Source organism: Thalassophryne amazonica, chromosome 18 (genome assembly GCF_902500255.1).
Source record: "Thalassophryne amazonica chromosome 18, fThaAma1.1, whole genome shotgun sequence".
NCBI classification, from domain to species: Eukaryota; Metazoa; Chordata; class Actinopteri; order Batrachoidiformes; family Batrachoididae; genus Thalassophryne; species Thalassophryne amazonica.
Window position 1 is genome coordinate 40,469,544 of NC_047120.1, and position 20,837 is coordinate 40,490,380.

Sequence of the window (20,837 nt, forward strand, 5' to 3'; positions counted from 1 at the left end):
TGGTCCTGATACACAACAGAAGAAAGATGGACAACAGTGGAGAAGCAAAAATACTACAAGTGAACCTCAAAGTGTTCCAGAATAGAAATGCCACTTCATACATGGAATGGATCTGTGTAGCAGAGCTTTTTCATTTATTAATTTTTCTCATAAAGAACAGATTATGATGCCATCCATCCATCCATGTACATACATATATATTTATATGGGAAAGTGTGTCTAAACTTTTGACTGGTACTGTATGTACTTTGTTAATTTATTTATTTTTTATTATTATCTTTGTTATTGTTTGTATAATCTGAGAAGTTGGCCACCCCTCTGAGTGTGGACTGCTTGAGGTTTCTTCCTCAAAAAATAAAATAATAAAAAAAAAAAGCCCAAGAAAGATTTTCTTTACTACTGTTGCCTATGCGTTTGCTCGGTTCGACCTTGCCCTTCTGAAGCACCTTGTAGCGACTTCTGTTGTGATTTGGTGCCATATAAATGAATTAAATGACTGAATGAAATTAATTAAATTGAAATTGAATTTAATCTAGAGTCTACAAGTCCCTCTGAACAGATGCCTGAAGCACAGACTTGGTATCACAACTCGGTTTTTATAAGAATAATTAATAACCTCTACTCGATATTTCATGGATGAAGTGGGAGGAACGAGCGTGATTTCATAAACACGAAGGTGTCACATGCCTTCAAATTGAGCGACATATGATGTGTAGCCTTTGGGTGTCACTCGTAAATTCTGGAGCTTTTGTCGATTATATTTATTTTTGTTTGTTTGTCCGGTTTTATTCGAAAATATCTGCGAGACCCTGAAAATGATTAATAAACATTAGTAATAATCATTCTAATAATCTCTGCTGCTTGGTTACGGCACTTAATTTTTAAGTACACCTGAAAAACAAGCACTTAAAGACAAGTCCGTATGTGGTTGATCAGATTGACTATACTTCTTGGAGTCCATGAAAGCAGCATTTGACAGGCAGATTCCCGTGATGCATCTGGGCTCAGTCCAACAGTAATAGCGAGAGCGTCTGATTCTCGAAAACTTGTAGTGTTCCCGAATGGAACCGCAACGCTGCAAACCCGTTCTTTGGAGTGACTTTAGTGTTTGTTTATCATTTTCTTGTCGTAACTGGTAAAGTCTGTATTGTACTCTTTGAACGTAAATGGTAAGTTAACATGTCTGCTTCGGCTATGAGGATTACCTCGTTGCTAATGTCTTAGCTGCGACGCTAAATCGTATTTGCTAATGCCGTGCTTTTGAAACGCAAATTTTGTTCCTTTTTGTATATGTTGTGTGCATGTTTGTGTTTGTGTGTATATAGTCTATGATCAGTTATAGTGATTGCCGCTTTCAAAATGTAGCTAACCTGCTGTAGCTACTTGTTTTTATTTAAAATAAGTTCATTCTTTGTGTTGTTTAGCTGTGATTTATACTTGGTCTTGTGTGATTTATACTTGGTCTTGGATTTATACTTGGTCAAAGCATCGTGCGATTGAGGAAGCTGCTTCGGAACAATTTGCAGCTACTTCCCTGCGACAAATGTTTAATCACAGCCTCACATGACTAGCTTTCGATATTCAGACATTCGGCAATCGGGAAATTTAGTGACCGTCGAAAAAGTACGTAACTACTAAGCATGACAATTCTCATTGAATTTCTTCTCCTATCGAAGTCAGAAATGACATGTCACCTCCTGCAGTTTTCAACACCTTGATTCAGTTGAGTGCAACCTTGCAGTTAAAAAAAATGTTGACTCGTTCTTAATAAAGTTAAATTAAAACAATGAAAATGCCTGCAGTGAAATTAATAATTGTCTGTACTTACATCAATACTTTTCAGATGACTATCGTCACCGTGCTTAAAGGACATGTTGCACTGAAATCATAATTTAGATTTAGGCTGTTAGTGGCCATCCAATGATCCACCAGGATTACTTTGTTCACTTCTGTGACCAGTTTCAAAGTATAAGTATTCGCAGCAAACAGCTACCAAGACTTCCGAAAACAAAGTACTCATAAGTACTTGAGTGTTTCTGACAGGTGACATCGTTACTAGAAGCATCCCAGCATGCGCTTCAATGAGATGAGGCACAGATTAATTCCTAAATTTACACAGGTGTGATATTGTGTTATTATGACGACTCGTTTTTAAGTGATCACTGTTCATTTTGATGCAATCACAGTAAAAGCTGCAGCTGTGAGGTTTTGTGCGCCTGCTGCAATTAGTCATAAACGCAGCCTGTAACTGAAAAATCAAATAAATAAATAACTAAATATATATATATGTGTGTGTCAATCATCACAGAGACATTCCGCGTTCATTAAGCGGCAATAAATATAAATATTAAATATAAGATCAGTCACATCGAAGAAGTCGCATTTAAGTTGAATGTATATTTCCCATTTGGAAAATATAATATCAATATCAAGAAAATATATTTTGTCAACTGTTTCAAACTGGATTTTCTGTTTTTAGCTATACAAGTGTTCTTTTCTAGACAACTGAATGACAGTAAGTTTAGTTATGTTAATGCAAAAGATAAGACATTATCAAGGTTCCACATTTTTCAATTGATACGCAGTTGTTCAACGGTTTCTAAATCACAGGCCGCCTCTGTTCACAATTGTTGGTGTGTGCCATGCATCTCGGGGTCGTTTTTCCCTGTGCACTTCGAAACAAAAGCAAAAATATCTAAAATAAGAGCTATAAAACCTAAGTTTACTTATTTCATGTCATGTACAGGGTGTTTGGATTTCACTGACGGTGTGACTAAAGGCTTATTGAACTGTACTCATGCTGATTGTCTGAATATCCAACTAACATAACCCCGGTCCAAACCACAAATTTATAGATAGGCCACAGAATGCAATCTGACAGTGGAAAATGTCTTATAAAGGCTGGGTGGAAAATCTGCTGATGGCAAGAATGAGGAAGGGAAGAGAAATCCATATCACATGCCTTGTGTGTCAAATGTAACTTCTGTTGTTTGCAGGGGTGCAACTGGACTACTTTCATTGTGGAATACTCTTAGTTGTATGGTTATTCAGTTTGTTTTTAAGATTATAAAACATGCATACATCTTCAGGCAGCACGGTGGATAAGTGGTTAGCACTGTTGCCTCACAGCGAGAAGGTCATGGGTTCAATTCCCGCCTGTGGCCTTTCTGTGTGGAGTTTACGTGGGTTTCCTCCGGGTGCTCCGGTTTCCTCCCGCATCCAAAGACATGCAGATTAGGTGGATTGGACTCTTAAAAATTGTCCATAGGTGTGCGAGTGGGTGTAAATGTGTTTATTTGTCTGTTTGTGGCCCTGTGACAGACTGGCGTTCTGTCCTGGGTGTACCCCGCCTCACGCTCTATGACTGCTGGGATAGGCTTCAGCCCCCCGCAACCCTAAATTGGATTCAGCGGTTGAAGATGAGTGAGTGTGACATACATCTTCAACCACTTATCCGGGGGAGATGTACTGTTACACCGGGATCGGGTTGCAGGGCAAACTTCTGACCCCAAACGTCTCTTTCCCAGGCTACGTTAATCACCACTGACTGGGGAATTCCGTGGCGTTCCCAGACCAGTGTGTCCTGGGTCTTCCCGGGGTCTCCTCCCAGCTGGACATGCCTGGAACACCACCCTAGGGAGGCGCCCAGGAGGCATCCTTAGATGCTCAATCCACCTCAGCTGTGAAGGAGCAGCATCTCGACTCAGAGCTCCTCACGAATGACTGAGCTTCTCTTCCTATCTCACCCTATCTCTGATTATAAAACATTTTAAATGAAAATGTTTGTTGTCCCCCATGCATAATGCCTTACCAAATGGTAAATGGACTGCATTTATATAGCACTTTTCCATCTGCATCAGACGCTCAAAACGCTTTACAGTTATGCCTCACATTCACCCATTAACACAGACACACTCATACACCCATGCAAGGTGCTCACTACACATCAGGAGCAACTTGGGGATTAAGGACCTTTTCCAAGGGTCCTTAGTGATTTTTCTGGTCAGGCTGGGGATTGAACCGAGGACCTTCTGGTCTGAACCACTAGACTGTCACCTCCCCACCAAACACATTTGTTTCTCCAACATACAAAACCATTTCTTCTGTACTTTGTATTACATTTTTGAAAGTTAAAAGATAGGTATTCTGTTATGTTTACAATTGTCTGTTTATCTCTTCAGTAGAATCTTTTTCTGTTTGTTGAAACAGGACATTATGTTTAAGGAAAAAATGTTAAATGGTAAATGGACTGCATTTATATAGCGCTTTTCCATCTGAATCAGATGTTCAAAGCGCTTTACAATTATGCCTCACATTCACCCCAGTGTCAGGGTGCTGCCATACAAGGCGCTCACTACACACCGGGAGCAATAGGGTTAAAAGTTTATCAACCTTAAAGTTGATACTTGGAGTCTGCAAATTTAAGACCTAATACAGAGCTTGATAAATGTAATGTGACCAGTCTACAACAGAAGTTCAATACTCAGACTACGAAACTCCAGCTTTTCAAAAAAAATCTTTTTGGAGTTATACTGGCTTTGGGACGCATAACACTCTGCGAGCTAGGGCAAGACCCAGGGGCCTACAAGGCAGCGGACTCCCTTCCCACCACCAGCTGACACTGGATGTGGTACAAGCGGTGTGCGAGACCTAGCAAGAGGGGCAGTCAAGCAGGTATTAGCACCAGGCTAAAAGCTAACCCCTACAGACCTGCACTTCCTTCTATTCTGCTATCTAACATTTGTTCACTGGAAAAACAGTGGACAACAATGGTTTTTATTTTTAACCCCATCTGAGGACCACCCTAATGTTGAACATGAGTCATCAGGTTTCCATCCGTTCATCTGTGTATGTATGCGTGTTTGTGTTTTGACACAATTTTGTGAACATAATTTAGTAATAATACACATTAGACATCAGTATCTGCACAGCAGATGAGCTGTTTACATTTTGGGGAAATTCTGTGGATAAATGTGCACGTTAATGACGGCAAACTCTCCCTCGTGAACGGGATATCTACTAATACTCAATATTTATGAATATACTTTATAATGTGGGAAGTGAAGGATGATCATCAGGCCATTGAAGTGCGTCTTGTTTGTTTCAGTGTGGCTTGTGGAGGTAAACCTTCCCAGAAGGTGCTATGTTAGCGACACAGTCGACAGACACGCCTCCTGAGGCTAAACATGTCAAACAGGTAAACCACAAGCTGATCCAGATACCTAATGCATTGTGCCCTTGCAGTATTTTCTGTTTCCCTTTGCTGTCATGATAGCCCTTCAGATATACAGTGTTGTGAAAAGCCTTGACCTTTTACGCATCTGAATTTTGTAATCGCATCAGATTTTAAGGACATAATTTAGGCTTGTTAATATTTACATTTTCAAAATGATACCATTTGCACTTGCTGTGAAAACTAATCTCTACAATGTGACATGAATAATATAAAAATGTAAAGTCAAAACAGTGGTGTGCATACGTATGCACTTCTATAAGTGTAACACAACCAAATTGGCACTTGTACAGCCAGGTTTCCTTGGACAAGTCAGTGGATGGATACATGAAAATTCAGTAAGGTATATCTTATATATTATATTCCAGTTCTAAGGTGGAACTATACCAGTATACAAAGGTATATCTAAAAAGGAAGAGTAAAATAGGAGAGTAGAAAAGAGTACAGTAGAGTAGAGCCACTTAGGTACCTGGTCTTGAGAACCAGGGATGGTGAACATTTTCAATTCACTGACTGTCTTGGACTTTATTTACATCAGTCTTTACAAAAGTGTGGTAGTGAATGTTAAATCAGTCTGGAAGAGGCAGTTCTCAGAATTTGAGTGATTGTGCAAGTTGTAGACGAAGATAGCCACCAAGACGCCTATGACAACTTTGTCAGTTATTAGATTCTGTGGCTGTGATTGCAGAAATAGTGTGTGTTGTGCCACTTTTGTCTGTTGCATCACCATTTACAGGAGAGTGGAGTAAAGAGAGATTTTTTTGTACAGTAAAACTGATCATATCTAGGGTTGGATCTCCCATGTGCCTTCTGACAAACCACAGCTGAAGTGTTACACTTTGAAGAAGAAAAAAATCTTTCTGTGCCAGTCCACTATGAAGTTGTATATGAGGGGATGGAACAGTTAAATGTTGCAATGTGTGCAGTTTCTCAAGCCACAACCACAGAGGCCTATAAGTATTTCCTCACTCAAGCAGCCTTTTTCAGTCTCAGTGATTTTTTTCTTTCTTTCTTTCTTTCTTTCTTTCTTTCTTTCTTTCTTTCTTTCTTTCTTTCTTTCTTTCTTTCTTTCTTTCTTTCTTTCTTTCTTTCTTTCTTTCTTTCTTTCTTTCTTTCTTTCTTTCTTTCTTTCTTTCTTTCTTTCTTTCTTTCTTTCTTTCTTTCTTTCTTTCTTTCCAGTCGAGGCTTTGTCTTTCAAGACCAAATTTTACTTTCAGTAAATTATGTCACTGTTCTGGCTACATACCTATGTACAATGCAACAGAAACATCAATATTTTTTTAACCATGTACAGTAGTGTTCAGAATAATAGTAGTTCTATGTGACTAAAAAGATTAATCCAGATTTTGAGTATATTTCTTATTGTTACATGGGAAACAAGGTACCAGTAGATTCTCACAAATCCAACAAGACCGAGCATTCATGATGTGCACACTCTTAAGGCTATGAAATTGGGCTATTAGTAAAAAAAAAAAAAAAAAGTAGAAAAGGGGGTGTTCACAATAATAGTAGCATCTGCTGTTGATGCTACAAACTCAAAATTATTATGTTCAAACTGTTTTTTTAGCAATCCTGTGAATCACTAAACTAGTATTTAGTTGTATAACCACAGTTTTTCATGATTTCTTCACATCTGTGAGGCATTAATTTTGTTGGTAGGGCATGTTCTCGTCAGCATAAGGCAACATGGCCTCTTCAAGTATTTTGACATATCCAAACTGATCTATGATACCTGGTATGTGATATATAGGCCCAACACACCATAGTAGGAGAAACATGCACATATCATGATGCTTGCACCACCATGCTTCACTGTCTTCACTGTGAACTGTGGCTTGAATTCAGAGTTTGGGGGTCATCTCACAAACTGTCTGCGGCCCTTGGACCCCAAAAGAACAATTTTACTCTCATCAGTCCACAAAATATTTCTCCATTTCTCTTTAGGCCAGTTGATGTGTTCTTTGGCAAATTGTCACCTCTTCTGCACATGTCTTTTATTTAACAGAGGGACTTTGCGGGGGATTCTTGCAAATAAATTAGCTTCACACAGGCGTCTTCTAACTGTCACAGCACTTACAGGTAACTCCAGACTGTCTTTGATCATCCTGGAGCTGATCAATGGGTGAGCCTTTGCCATTCTGGTTATTCTTCTATCCATTTTGATGGTTGTTTTCTTCCACGCATCTCTGGCTTTTTTTTTGTCTATTTTAAAGTAATGGAGATCATTGTAGATGAACAGCCTATAAATTTTTTTGCACCTGCGTATAGGTTTTCCCCTCTCCAATCAATGTTTTAATCAAACTACGCTGTTCTTCTGAACAATGTCTTGAACGTCCCATTTTCCTCAGGCTTTCAAAGAGAAAAGCATGTTCAACAGGTGCTGGCTTCATCCTTAAATAGGGACCTGATTCACACCTGTTTGTTCCACAAAATTGACGAACTCACTGACTGAATGCCACACTACTATTATTGTGAACACCCCCTTTTCTACTTTTTTTTTTTTTTTACTAATAGCCCAATTTCATAGCATTAAGAGTGTGCATATCATGAATGCTTGGTCTTGTTGGATTTGTGAGAATCTACTGGTACCTTGTTTCCCATGTAACAATAAGAAATATACTCAAAACCTGGATTAATCTTTTTAGTCACATAGTACTACTATTATTCTGAACACTACTGTACTTGCACATTTAGCACATCATTTATAGTCCACAGTGTTTGAAGCAGATCCATTATAAAAATTCCGACTGATAAATGGCTCAAAAGTTCCTAGGGTGAGGAAACATGGGATATGCTTATGCATATAGATTTTGTAATAAACTCCACAAGACTTGCAGTGGTGAAAGAAAAAATGTCAGATTTGCGCGCGCGCGCACACACACACACACACACACATAGAGTGTGATAGTGGATCCTTCATCCTGGCCATTCAGCTGGCAGGTGATAATAAAATGAATGAATAAGGATGTTCAGACTTATATTTTCCATGCTTTGTCACACCTCCTTATAGATCAAAGAGAAGTTGGTCCAGTCACTGAAGGCCCTGCAGAAGCGATACATAACGTCAGATGCATTGGTAACCAGTGACGATGGAGACGCTAACCTCCTGTGCTGTGCCCTGGAGGCCCTTTTCATCCATGGTATCAAGAGCAAGTACATCCGATCTGATACTGGGAGCCGGAGTCGGAAGGGTGAACGAGGTCTTCTTCCCCAGCCATTCTTCTGGGGCCTCCTCAAGACTGTCACTCATGGGTAAATTTAATTCAGATGAGGAACTGTTGCCCACTTACTTGTACGACTGTCATTCTGTTATTCTAGTGTATTACTCAAGTTTCCATGGTCATAAATTTGCACAGTGTTTTCTGATTTCTTCTCTCCCCCCGCCAGTAATGTGGTCTCAGAGCTGGAGAAGCTCAACTTTGTGAGCACAGATGTGGGTCGCTGCCGTGCATGGCTACGGCTGGCCCTCAACGATGGGCTGCTGGACTGTTACCTTACATCACTGTTTCGTGAGAACTCCAAGCTGCGAGCACACTATCAGCCCAACGCTTTGCTCCTGAACACTGAGGAGAGAGAAGTACTGCTCAGCTACCTCCAGGGTCTTGACTCGTTAACATTCAGTCTGTCATACAAATCAGCTGTTCTCAATGATTGGACCACTACACCTCTTGCTCTAGCTGGACTCTGCCCGCCTTTGCAGGCGGACACATTTGACCTACCGCTCAATGGTGGAGACCCGGCCACGACCACATGTAAAGAATCATGGGATACAGTGTCACAGTCATCCAGCTTGTCAGATGCATTAGACATGCAGAATGGCTGCCCAGCGGTAGAGAGGGATGCAAACATAATGCGATCCAGTATGATCATGCTCAATTCATCCAACTTAAGCTTGGCCACCACAGGCTCCTCTCAACTCTCCTCCAGCCTGAGCTCTGATGGCCTCCTGCAGGGGCAGGATCCTCGCAGCCCAACAGGCGAGCAGTGGTCCTCATGTGACCTGGAAGTGTCTCTCAACATCAGTGCCACAAAGCCTGCCAAAGAGTGTGTATCTATGTCTATAATGTACCATAACAAGAAATTACAGTTAAAATAAGTATGAATTTTTTGCTTTTGGATTTGTTTCGCTAGCCAAAAATTACAACTGTACATAAGTGTTAAATATGTACTTTAAATGCTTTATTTCCCTTAAACTGTAGGAACAGATTGTGTTCTATTGTAAGCTCACTGTAGTGTATGTACTGTATGTCATGACTTGCCCTTGTAGCACGCTTGGTGAGTTCCGGGAGAGTGGCACCTGCAGTCAGGACTCCATGCGTGAAGATTCCTTTGTCTCCAGCACGGGCCAGGATCTCTCTGAGACGGCTATATTTAGCAGCTCTGACAGTGAGACCCAGGGTCCCACTACGCCATTCCAAGACCTCTCAGACCAGGCCCCAAACATTGCACTTTCTAATTCAGAGCCACAAACATCCAGTGCACCTCAGTTATCCAAAGAGTGCCTGGTCAACCCCTCACCCTCTGATGTGTGCATTCTCGCCTCTTCTGAGATGCATCTGCATGCTGACACGCTCTCCAAGGTCAGTGACCGTGACGACTCTGAGGAGACTGTGCAAGCAGTCAATGCTCAGCATGGTAATGAAGTTGTTGAGAAAGCACAAAAGTCTGGAAAGGCCCCCAGCTCAGAGTCTTCAGTACATCAAGTACCATGCCGCACTACGAGCATCCTCAGAAGGAATGGATCCTTAGATTTACTATCGGTAAGTGTGTTCACAGGAAAAAATGTTATACTTTAGAGTAGAACACCACACTAACCAATTCTTGAGTTTTGTAGGTATATATGCACTAGTACATAAGAGATAGGTGGTATATTAATACAGTAAATATTTTCCATAAAAAGACACATTTTTCTGTAATTGTTTTGCTCAAAAGTAGCTTAAATACATTCACCAAATTGGGCAAAAAATGGTGTATCAAACAGACGGTGTCTTCCTGTCTAGCACCTTTCATACATGAAGCATTTACAAAAGACCAGCCTGGCTGAGATTTGACATTCACGCTTCAGTTTTTATGTAAAATTTCTGTCATCACTCTCTTCTTACATATTATGGATCTAGTCTCTAAAATCCTGTTGATCGTGATCATGTCCTTATCAACTCCTCTCAGCGTCTTATGTGGTCCAGTGCAGATTAGGAAATAAATTGACATTAAAACAAGAAATTTGCAGGATGGGGTGAGTGTAAGAAAGCGGGAGAGGACCATCTGAGGTGCCTTCTCTTGTGGCACAGAGTCGGCATACTTAATGGTCCACATACTTATGGACCCAACTGTATTCTTAAATGCAATGACAAATGGCATGCAGTACAGGAGACAAACATCAGACAGCAGCGCATACGGAGTCAACAGATTGTGTTTCAGAATAAAAGTTGGTAGGGACGGAGTGCTTACATAACCAGAAATCAGAAAAAGTTGGGAGGATGGCGTGGAAGTCCTACTATTTTATTTTTGTTTTGAGAATCACTGCATGTTTGTTTTTGTTGTTTTTGCATTTTCCATATTGTCCCAACTTTTTCTGATTCACAGTTGTAGATGATGTCAAATGCAGTAATTTTTCACTGTTTACAAAATGGACAGCGATTAATTGAAAGCTGCACCAGAGTTGTAGTGTTTTGCACAGCGGTGTATTAAGATATGAAGCTTTAGCTCAACCCCAACTTCTGTTAACCCTAACCCTGTCGGCTTCTGTGGCTGTGATTGGAAAAATTTGGCACAGTGACACTTGTTTGTTGCATCAACAGGGGCAAACTTACAAATGATCATTGTCCACATACTTACGGACCTGAAAGTATTCTTAAATGCAATGAGTTTTTTTTTTTTTTTTTGTATTATAAAATTGTTCAGTGAGTGTTTGATGTATCTGATTGCAGCGTCCCCATTCCTGGATTTCCGATGATGACATCTACAAGCCCCACCAGCTGGAGGTGTCTGACATAGATGAGTCACCCACTGCTGACCTGAGTGCTCCCATACCTGAACCTAATATCACTCAGTCACCTCCCAGTGTTGTCCATCGCAGACAGATAGGTATTTTATTTATTTGTTTTGTTCCTGCTTTGACTTAAAAGTGGAAAAAAAAATTTAGTATTCATTAGTTGGTACAGAAAGTAGATCAGTTGTCCTTTTTTGCTTTGGTTTCCAATGTGACATGAAAAGGTAAAAGTGTTTACCATGTTATGTGAAATAAAGGGAATTTTGATTATGTTGTACTTCCGGTCTTTATCCATCAGGCTTGTCCAACCCGTTTAGAGGTTTGCTGAAGCTTGGTCACCTCGAACGACGGGGTGCTGTGGGAATTTGGCGCGACTACTACTGTGAGCTTTCGCCATTCGAGTTCCGTCTTTATCTTAACGACGAGGAACGGACATGTTGTGATAACTGCTCCCTGGTACGATGCGAAGATGCTCGCATCACCTCTCCCGAGGGTCGCTTTGAGTTGGCGTTTTCTGGGAAACGACTGTTCCTACGGGCAGCCAATCACGATGAAGCTGAAGACTGGGTGGATCGAATCATAGAGGCTGTTAATAAATGCCGCCCAGCAACTTACATAGACGAGCAGTGGGTGGTGCTGAAAGCCTGCAGGGAGAATGGTTTCGAAGAAACCTCAGTTTCATCGCAGACATCTGCCCCCTCCAGCCCTGAGCAAGGCTTATCATCTGACACAGAACAGCACGCTCCTCCTCCTCCTCCACCACAGGAATTTGACTGGAATCGAGGTGCTGATTTGGAAACCGACGCCATCAAAGAAGCTGTTTTGTACTTGTCCACAGATCCTGAGGCTCGGACATGGACCCCTCTGGTTTTCTCGCTTTCTTTGGAGACCTTAAAGGGGTTTCAGGTACAAGAGAGAAGAAAGATGCTCCGGGTTAATTACTCCATTGAGGAAATCCGAGATGTAGTGCCAGATGTCTCTCTAGGGGGACCAGCCTGTTTTAAAATCTTGACCATCAAGGAGACCCTTAGGTTCAGGGCAGAGAGTCCTGAGGAGGCACGTTCTTGGAGGGCTCTGACCCGTGGTGCGCTTGATTCCTACCTGGAGAGTGGGAAGGATGGAGGCACAGAGGAGACAGTCGCCCCATGCGCGGGTGTGACTGGAAACCTCCACAGACTAGTGCAGCACCGACTGAAAGAAGACGGAGCTCTGCTTGTTCATCTGTACACCGTACCGTCTGAGAAAGGGCTGGACGCTCAGAGCTTTAAGTGTGCAGGTGACATAAACTTAGAGTTGCATTAATGTTTGTTGTGGGTGTGAGGGTTTGAGTGAGTTATTATCTGTGCCGTATGCAGGATGCACTCAACAGATTGGCCCCTCCCGGGGCAGAGCCAGGTTATGTGAGTTCTCAGGCCAGTACTACTGTGACTCCTGTCACCAAGGTGACACCACCATCATCCCTGCACGCATGGTGCACAACTGGGACATCACACAAAGGGAGGTGGGTGCAGTACCTGTGTGCCACTCTTTTTAAAACAAGGCACTTAGCAGTATAGATATCAAGATCATACAGGCTTCACAACACTGACTTCATTTACATGCAGCCAATAACCCTTTCATAAGTGGAATATTAGCAATAACCCGGTTGCGCACTGCCATGTAAACACCCGCAAAACCCGAAAATTCTCATATTCCAGTTTTTAAAAGTGAAAAAGTGAAAAAGTGAGAAAATATTAATGCCTGTTTGAGAAAAGTGTGTAGTGAAGGGTTTTACACGAAGCAGGATTTGCACAAACGCCAGACCAAATCAAGCACCGGTGGAAGACGTGTGTCGCTGTTTAGATGGGGATATTCGAAATGATACCAATGACCATGTACACAGGAATAACTCTGTCTGCTTAAAGTAGACCTGCATTGAAATAAATGTGGTCAGATTTCAATGTATTTATAAGACCCTTGTGAATGCAGTAAAGTAAATCTGTAAGCCCAAATTTGTAATTTAGCGGAGAAATCTTCTTTTTAAAATGCCAAATTTGCAGCCCTCTGAAAACATTTTGTACAGCCGTATCATTTCCATGACGTCAGGGACAAGACGACGCGCTCCTGCCTTCAGTCCGATCCCGCATTGAAATTGATTTTATCTGTTAGTAATGTTACTTATACACGTCCTGGTTTCAACATCCAAAAGTAAGCTGCAATGAATGTGAGATACAGATCTGTGTGCTCAGATCAGCAATGACATCGACAGCGGGCGCCATTCTTCCTCTCCCGCTCTCTGCCTCCGCTGCGCTTATTAAGTCTGCGGGCTCGTTAACGAGCTTGTTAACCACTGACGCGGGCCACTCACGCCCGTGTCTGCTTTGCAGCTGGTGTTGTCAGATTCAACGCACAACACCGGCATCACCTCTCTGTCTACTGAATGGAGCTGCAGCACACTTGGCACAAGTCCTGAGATTACGCTCGCTGTTTTAATGCGAAGCGGCCGGTACACCTGTTGCTGCAAGGACAGACTTCTTGCGGCAAAGTCCACAGCACCGCACGTCTCGGCAATCGGAGCCCCAGAGCTCCATGGACGCTGAGAGAGGTTTATATATTTTTAATGACTGGGATTCTTTGCGGGTCTCGCCTCCATATCCCGCGATGGTACCGGAGGCGAAAGACAGTAGATTTTCATTGCGACACCACTCAATCAAACGGGCGTATGAAAAAGTCCCCCAAAATAATTTTAAAGCACAAATAAAAGAAATGTGTACTCACCAAACGTGCCACAAGACAATATGAAGTTTTAAAAAAAGTAGATCCTTCCGTATAAGACAAGAAAAAGGTGCAGATGCAAACTGAAGTAAATCCACAAATTACAATTGGCGCAATGCATGCTGGGAGAGGGTCTTGTCCGTGACGTCTCGGCAGCGTCCATGATAAGAGGGACAATTTGCGGAGGGCTAAATGTTAGCTGTAAATTTGTCATTTTCAAATGAAGATTTCTCAGTTGAATGACAGATCTGGGCTTGCAGATTTACTTTACTACATTCAGAAGGATCTCGTGTAAATGTAAGTCATTTTTTGTTCAAAAACTCTGACTGCATTTTTTTCAGTGCAGGTCTCCTTTAAGCATGTAAACGGGTTATTCCTAATGATTCAGAAACTGGAATATTATTTAACCTCTTCTTCAACATTCTTGGATCCTGGTTACTGAACTTTGATTATGATCACCAGTGGTGTTACGATGATAATTGATCCTCGTGGGCCCCCCCAGGTTGGTTCGCAAACAGGCTTTTGCAGAGTACACCACTTTGAAAGCAGTTATTTATCTCCCTCTTTTTTTTTTTTTCTTTGCTCATCCAAAAATGAGCCAATCCATGACTAAAAACTATGATCCGAACTGTTTCGTTATCTGTAGCATCCCATCAGATTGCTCATCTTTGATGGTTATTACTGACCTTTGATCTTGAGCTTTGATTCTGACTGTTGACCTTTTGATCCTAATCATTCATCTTTGATGCTGGTTGCTGACCTTAGACTCTGATCACTCATCTTTGATCCCAATTTGAAAACTGTTGAACAATCCTTATTACAGGATGAAAGGAATCAAGAACAAGCATTAAAGCTAATGCCTCCTTGGTGGAGGTAACAAGAACTTTATTAAGCATTAACAACAATAGTGGCTGATTGTGGTGCAGACAGAAATATACATGATGGTAGCTGTCAGCTCTAAGAGGTAAGATCCCTTCATATTTTCCTAACCTGTCTGTCCAGGTTTCCAGGAAAGCACTCCATCTACTGGCTGAGATAGAACACGAGCCGCTGCTGAACCTGGAGCTGTTAAACCCTGAGTTGGTGAAACATGCCGAGCCCATGGGTCAGGCCCACGGACTGCGGCAGAGGTTACGCCTGCTTGGTGAATACCTACTCACCTGCCACAGCAGGGCCTACAAGAAACTCCAGTCCAGGTGTGTGTCTGACATTTCAAGTAATAAATAAATTAAGTAATAAAGTCTGACATTTAAAGTAATATGATCATCTCCGATATTTCACAGCGTGTAAATGTTTGTGGTTTCTCTTTGTTTAGAATAAAGCAACGAACGTACCTGATGGAGTCGAGTCATTTGTACAGTGTCATGGATCTGCGACAGGTGTTCTATCTGTTCTTTTTTTGTGGGGGGGGGTTTACATTGACCATTAACCCAGAATGTATGGAATATTGGAACATTTTCTTACTGTAAAGGATGTGTGTCTGTTGTTGTAATTGGCAGAAAAAAATTAAGCAACTGGTATAATTTTGAAATTGTATGATTGGGGAATATAAATCTATTACCGTAGACAAATAGTTTCTTTACTCACAAACCAACTGTGCAAATTTTCTGAATGTGGAATGTTAGAAAGTCAGTCATGATGGACAGCATGCTGCAATGAGACTGCACTAACACTTTTATCCTTTAGGGCTTCAGGACAATAAAATACAGTCTGGGAAAACATGAGAACAACACGTGATATGGTGAAATGCAGACAAACTATATACAGCAGGGAAAGCTAAAAAGTGCACTATGCTGAGAGTTAAGGGTGCAGATTAAATCCTGAGCAAGCAACAGTCACTACGTTTACATGCTGTTAATATTCGGGTTAAGGTCAATATTCCGGTTTCTGAATCATTAGGAATAACCCGTTTACATGCTTAAGCAGGAAGAGTTACTCCTGTATACATGGTCATTGGTATCATTTGGAATATCCCCATCTAAACAGTGACGCACGTCTTCCACCGGTGCTTGATTTGGTCTGCCGTTCGTGCAAATCCTGCTTCGTGTAAAACCCACACACTTTTCTCAAACAGGCATTAGCATTTTCTCATTTTTCTCTCCTGCGGGCTGCCTCCGTATCAAAACAGCGAGCGTAGTTTCTGGACCTTTTGCCAGATTTGGCGCAGCTACGCACAGAAGAGAGGGGGGTGGTGTGAGTAATCCGCTGCGGCGTTTACCGAGCCCGCAGACATGGTAAGCGCATCGGAGGCAGAGCAATCGTGGCGATATTATGTGCCGCGACCGGCCCGCCTGATAAGGACGCAGAACACAATGCGCTGTTTATCTCGGCTTCTGTGGTGTCCGGTGGGCTGCAGGCGCCGCATACAAGTAGTTGCTGTACTCAAAAGGCCAAGATTCCTTGCGGATAGGACATGCACAGAACACAAAATAATGTTCCTTTCTATGGGGATATCCCGATGCGCGTTTATATGACCTGATATTCGGGTTAGTAAAGGAGTAACCCAGGGGTCTTATTCTGGTTTTAAAAAAACAATACACGTATGAGCATATTCGGGTTTTTGCGGGTGTTTACATGGCCATGCGCAGCCTGGTTATTGCTAATATTCCGGTTATGAAAGGGTTATTGGCTGCATGTAAACGTAGTCACTGCGTGTGGTGATGTTTGTAGCTGGCTTTGCTGACAGCATAATGTGAGCAGAAAGTAAATAGTGGATAAGTAGCATTAACCACAGTGTGCTGAATATGTGTTGCACTGTGTAGAATGTCGTGGTATGATTTACAACCCCAATTCCATTGAAGTTGGGACATTGTGTAAAATGTAAATAAAAACAGAACACAATGATTTGCAAATCCTCTTCAACCTATATTCAATTGAATACACTACAAAGACAAGATATTTAATGTTCAGACTGATAAACTTTATTGTTTTTGTGCAAATATTTACTCATTTTTAAATGGATGCCTGCTACACGTTTCAAAAAAGCTGGGACAGTGGTATGTTTACCACTGTTACATCACCTTTCCTTCTGGGAAGTGAGGACACTAATTGTTGAAGTATGGAGATGTAATTCTTTCCCATTCTTGCTTGATGTACGACTTCAGTTGTTCAACAGTCCGGGGTCTCTGTTGTCGTATTGCGCTTCATAATATGCCACACATTTTCAGTGGACGACAGGTCTGGACTGCAGGCAGGCCAGTTTAGTACCCACACTCTTTTACTACAAAGCCACGCTGTTGTAACACATGCAGAATGTGGCTTGGCATTGTCTTGCTGAAACAAGCAGGGACGTCCCTGTAACAAGACGTTGCTTGGATGGCAGCATGTGTTGCTCCAAAACCTGGATGTACCTTTCAGCATTGATGGTGCCATCACAGATGTGTAAGCTGCCCATGCCATGGGCATTAACACACCCCCATACCATCACAGGCGCTGGCTTTTGAACTTTGTGCTGGTAACAATCTGGACAGTCTTTTTCCTCTTTTGTACGGGGAACACAACATCCATGATTTCCAAAAACAATTTGAAATGTGGACTCATCGGACAACAGCACACTTTTCCACATTGCGTCTGTCCATTTCAAATGAGCTCAGGCCCGGGGAAGGCAGCGGCGTTTCTGGATGATGTTGATGTATGGCTTTCGCTTTTCATGGTCGAGTGTTAACTTTCACTTGTAGATGTAGCGACAAACTGTGTTAACTAACAAAGGTTTTCTGAAGTGTTCCTGAGCCCACGCGGTAAGATCCTTTACACCATAGGTGTCAAACTGATTCCAGAAAGGGCCAAGAGGGTGCAGGTTTTCTTTGTACCACTGCACCAGATAATTTCACTGATTAACATCACTTTGAGCAGATGGAATCAGTTAATCAGTGAAATCACCTGGTGCAGTGGGTGGTTACAAAGAAAACCTGCACCCTCTTGGCCCTTTCTGGAATCAGTTTGACACCTATGCTTTACACAATGTCAGTTTTTAATGCAGTGCCGCCTGAGAGATCGAAGGTCACGGGTATGCAATGTTGGTTTTTGGCCTTGCCGCTTGCGTGTAGAAAGTTCTCCAGATTCTCTGAATCTTCTGATATAGATGGACTGTAGATTATGGAATCCCTAAATTCCCTGCAATTGAATGTTGGGAAACATTGTTCTTAAACTGTTGAACTATTTTTTTTCATGTAGTTGTTCACAAAGTGGTGATTCTCGCTCCATCTTTGCTTGTGAACGACTGAGCCTTTTGGGGATGCTCCTTTTATACCCAATCATCACACTCACCTGTTTCCAATTAATTTGTTCACTTGTGGAAGGTTCCAAACAGGTGGTGTTTGAGCATTCATCAACTTTCCCAGTCTTTTGTTGCCCCTGTCCCAGCTTTTTTGAAACATGTTGCAGGCATCCATTTCAAAATGAGTAAATATTTGCACAAAAACAATAAGGTTATCAGTTTGAACATTAAATATCTTGTCTTTGTGGTGTATTCAATTGAATATAGGTTGAAGAGGATTTGCAAATCGTGTTTTGTTTTTATTTGCATTTCACATAATGTTCCAACTTCATTGGAAATGGGGTTGTAATTTAGCTACCTGGATTTGCTCACAGATTCCTTTCATTAACCCACGGATTCCCTTGCCATCTGGATTCACTTTAATACTGTGCTTTTTTTGTTTGTTTTTCAGATTGCAGAGGGCCACTATGTAACCTACCTGGAGACGTTGGTGCATTATGCCTCTGACCACGTGTACCACTGTGATCTGTGCACTCAGCGTGGCTTTATTTGCCAGATGTGCCACTCTGATGACATCATCTTCCCCTTCCAGTTTGATAGCACAACAAGGTATGATCACTCTGACCACTTAAATGTTTTGTTGCCCCCCTGGTCCGAGGATCATTTTCATTTTTGGATACACAGTCACTCACAAAAGCACAAATAAATTATTAGTTTTTCACATTAACATGTAGTAATGCCGTCACACTAGATATTCACAAGCCGTGCACTGTGCAAGAACAAAGATCAGTATTTTCCTGCTAAGTCCCCATTACTTCCTGGTGGGGTTGTGTGTTTATCAGTTCCGACTTTGAGATAGGGTGTGTTGTGTTGTGTTGTGGCGTATCGCTGTCTGTCTTTTGTCTTTGGGGACGTACCTCGTCCTCAAAGACAAATTTGCCCCATTTGTTACCAACGTATGTAGTGAATTTGAATAAAACCTAAAGGGCCTTTCACACCAAGCACGCACAACACAGCGAGCATTGCTCTAAAACCCATTCTTTTCATTGGAAAACCATCATGCAAAAACCAAGCTTGCACGACGTTCCACTGCTTGACATCAAACTCACCGCGGTCAACTTTCAACTATACACACACACACACATACACACACATATATATATATATATATATATATATATATATATATATATATATATATTTTCCTAACACTGCCCTTCGTGGTAATGTTCGTCATTAACGTCATTGAATGTTGTGTACGTTGCTGTGGGATTGTTGGGCAAAAGACAACACTGTGTCCACTGGAATCCTGTAGAAGCTCACATTCTTCTTCTGTCCACATCTGTTGTAACAGTGAACTGCACAACACGTCTCTGGCATGGTGTAATAGTGGAACAAAAAATGGCAAACGACTAGTTGAGATGGCTTGTTACACAGCCAAGTGTATTGTGACCGGTTAAACTTTACCTTTGGCTGTGTGTGGCACCACCCTGCATGTGACCTGTGTGACGTCACGTGCAAAGCCTCTATAGAGTTCAACAGTGACCTCCCACTTTTTATGAACTCTGGTTCCTGGATTTAAAATACCATTAATTTTCTCTGCATGAACTGTCAGTGATGAGCCCGAGTGTAGGTGGATGCTACAGTTTGGGTTCAGTGGTCAGGATGGATCTCTGCCTGCAGTCTTAAGCCTTTTTAAAGGAACAAATGGTTCGATTGATACAGAAATAGTGTCACTGTTATCTGTTGGTGTCCAACAGTGGATGAATATGTTTGTGCTTTTGTGTCCTCTGATTCAGATGTAAACAATGTAAGGCCGTGTTTCACCTGACCTGTAAGGTCCCACCGCGCTCGTGTCCACGCTGTGTCAGAATGAAGAAATACCTGGAAAGGGATCTGCAAGACTGAGCGCGACCAGTAGGGAGCAGCAGAGTTCACACCAACAATCTTTTGCCAGGAAGCTCTGAGCTCAATTTTTTTTTTTTTTTTTTTTTTTTTTTTTTTTTTTGGGGGGGGGGAATCTGAATCTAGCTTTAAGCTAACATCAAGTGCAATTATGAATGCAGCATATCTGCTCTAACTGATCTGGAATGTGACCCACTGAAAAGGAAGACATAAGAGCCACTGGGCTGCAGCAGCTGGGCCCTCTTGCACTAATTTAAAGGCTCCATAAGCTTTGTTTACATGATGCTGATCTACCACGGCCAGCTGTTACTGACCAGTGATTTTAATACCTCTCTGAATTCACACTCAGCAATGCCACGGCACAAACAAAAAGACTAGATGATGGTGAAGTTAGCTGCCAAGAATCTCAATTCATGTGCTTGTCTGCAGCTTGTGGATATTTCCATTGTTTCCAGGAGTGCAACATTCTTAAACTTTGGTACCTGTAATGTTGTATAGTATATTATGCATTTATCATGGACACACAAACCATACATATTTAAGTAACACAATGAGATTGAATATTGCAAAAAGAAATTAATGAAGTGAGCACTTGAAATGTAGTGACATATTGTTATTGTGCCTTTTTTTTTTTATTTAGGCTTGACACTGTTTTTCTCTTATGTCACTAATATGGGGCCAAAAAGCTGTGTGGAGATGCCTTGGCTGTTCTTAAATTTGCTATAACCACACAATGAAAA

The 20,837-nt window shown here is 41.7% G+C and overlaps 1 protein-coding gene across 2 annotated transcripts; it reads left to right on the forward strand.

The window, feature by feature from the left end:
- Nucleotides 1–1,047: 1,047 nt before the first annotated feature.
- Nucleotides 1,048–20,837, forward strand: plekhm1 (pleckstrin homology domain containing, family M (with RUN domain) member 1). 2 transcript variants are annotated; one of them, XM_034194748.1, is made up of 12 exons: nucleotides 1,049–1,169; nucleotides 5,108–5,197; nucleotides 8,244–8,485; nucleotides 8,621–9,277; nucleotides 9,501–9,993; nucleotides 11,161–11,317; nucleotides 11,521–12,498; nucleotides 12,578–12,723; nucleotides 14,979–15,172; nucleotides 15,292–15,355; nucleotides 18,644–18,801; nucleotides 19,992–20,837. In XM_034194748.1, the coding sequence occupies exons 2-12, from the start codon at nucleotides 5,144–5,146 to the stop codon at nucleotides 20,098–20,100; spliced, it is 3,252 nt and encodes a 1,083-aa protein (XP_034050639.1). In that variant the 5' UTR covers nucleotides 1,049–1,169; nucleotides 5,108–5,143; the 3' UTR covers nucleotides 20,101–20,837. The 2 variants fall into 2 exon arrangements, with proteins under 2 accessions (XP_034050640.1, XP_034050639.1); XM_034194749.1 differs by lacking the exon at nucleotides 11,521–12,498 and having other exon boundaries at nucleotides 1,048–1,169.

What these genes read in the sequence shown, in the direction of transcription:
- plekhm1 (XM_034194748.1), top strand. Translation starts at nt 5,144, where the DNA reads ATGTTAGCGACACAGTCGACAGACACGCCTCCTGAGGCTAAACATGTC. An exon ending in AGGCTAAACATGTCAAACAG is followed by an intron (nt 5,198 to 8,243) that starts GTAAACCACAAG and finishes ACCTCCTTATAG; the next exon opens with ATCAAAGAGAAGTTGGTCCA. An exon ending in CTCAAGACTGTCACTCATGG is followed by an intron (nt 8,486 to 8,620) that starts GTAAATTTAATT and finishes TCCCCCCGCCAG; the next exon opens with TAATGTGGTCTCAGAGCTGG.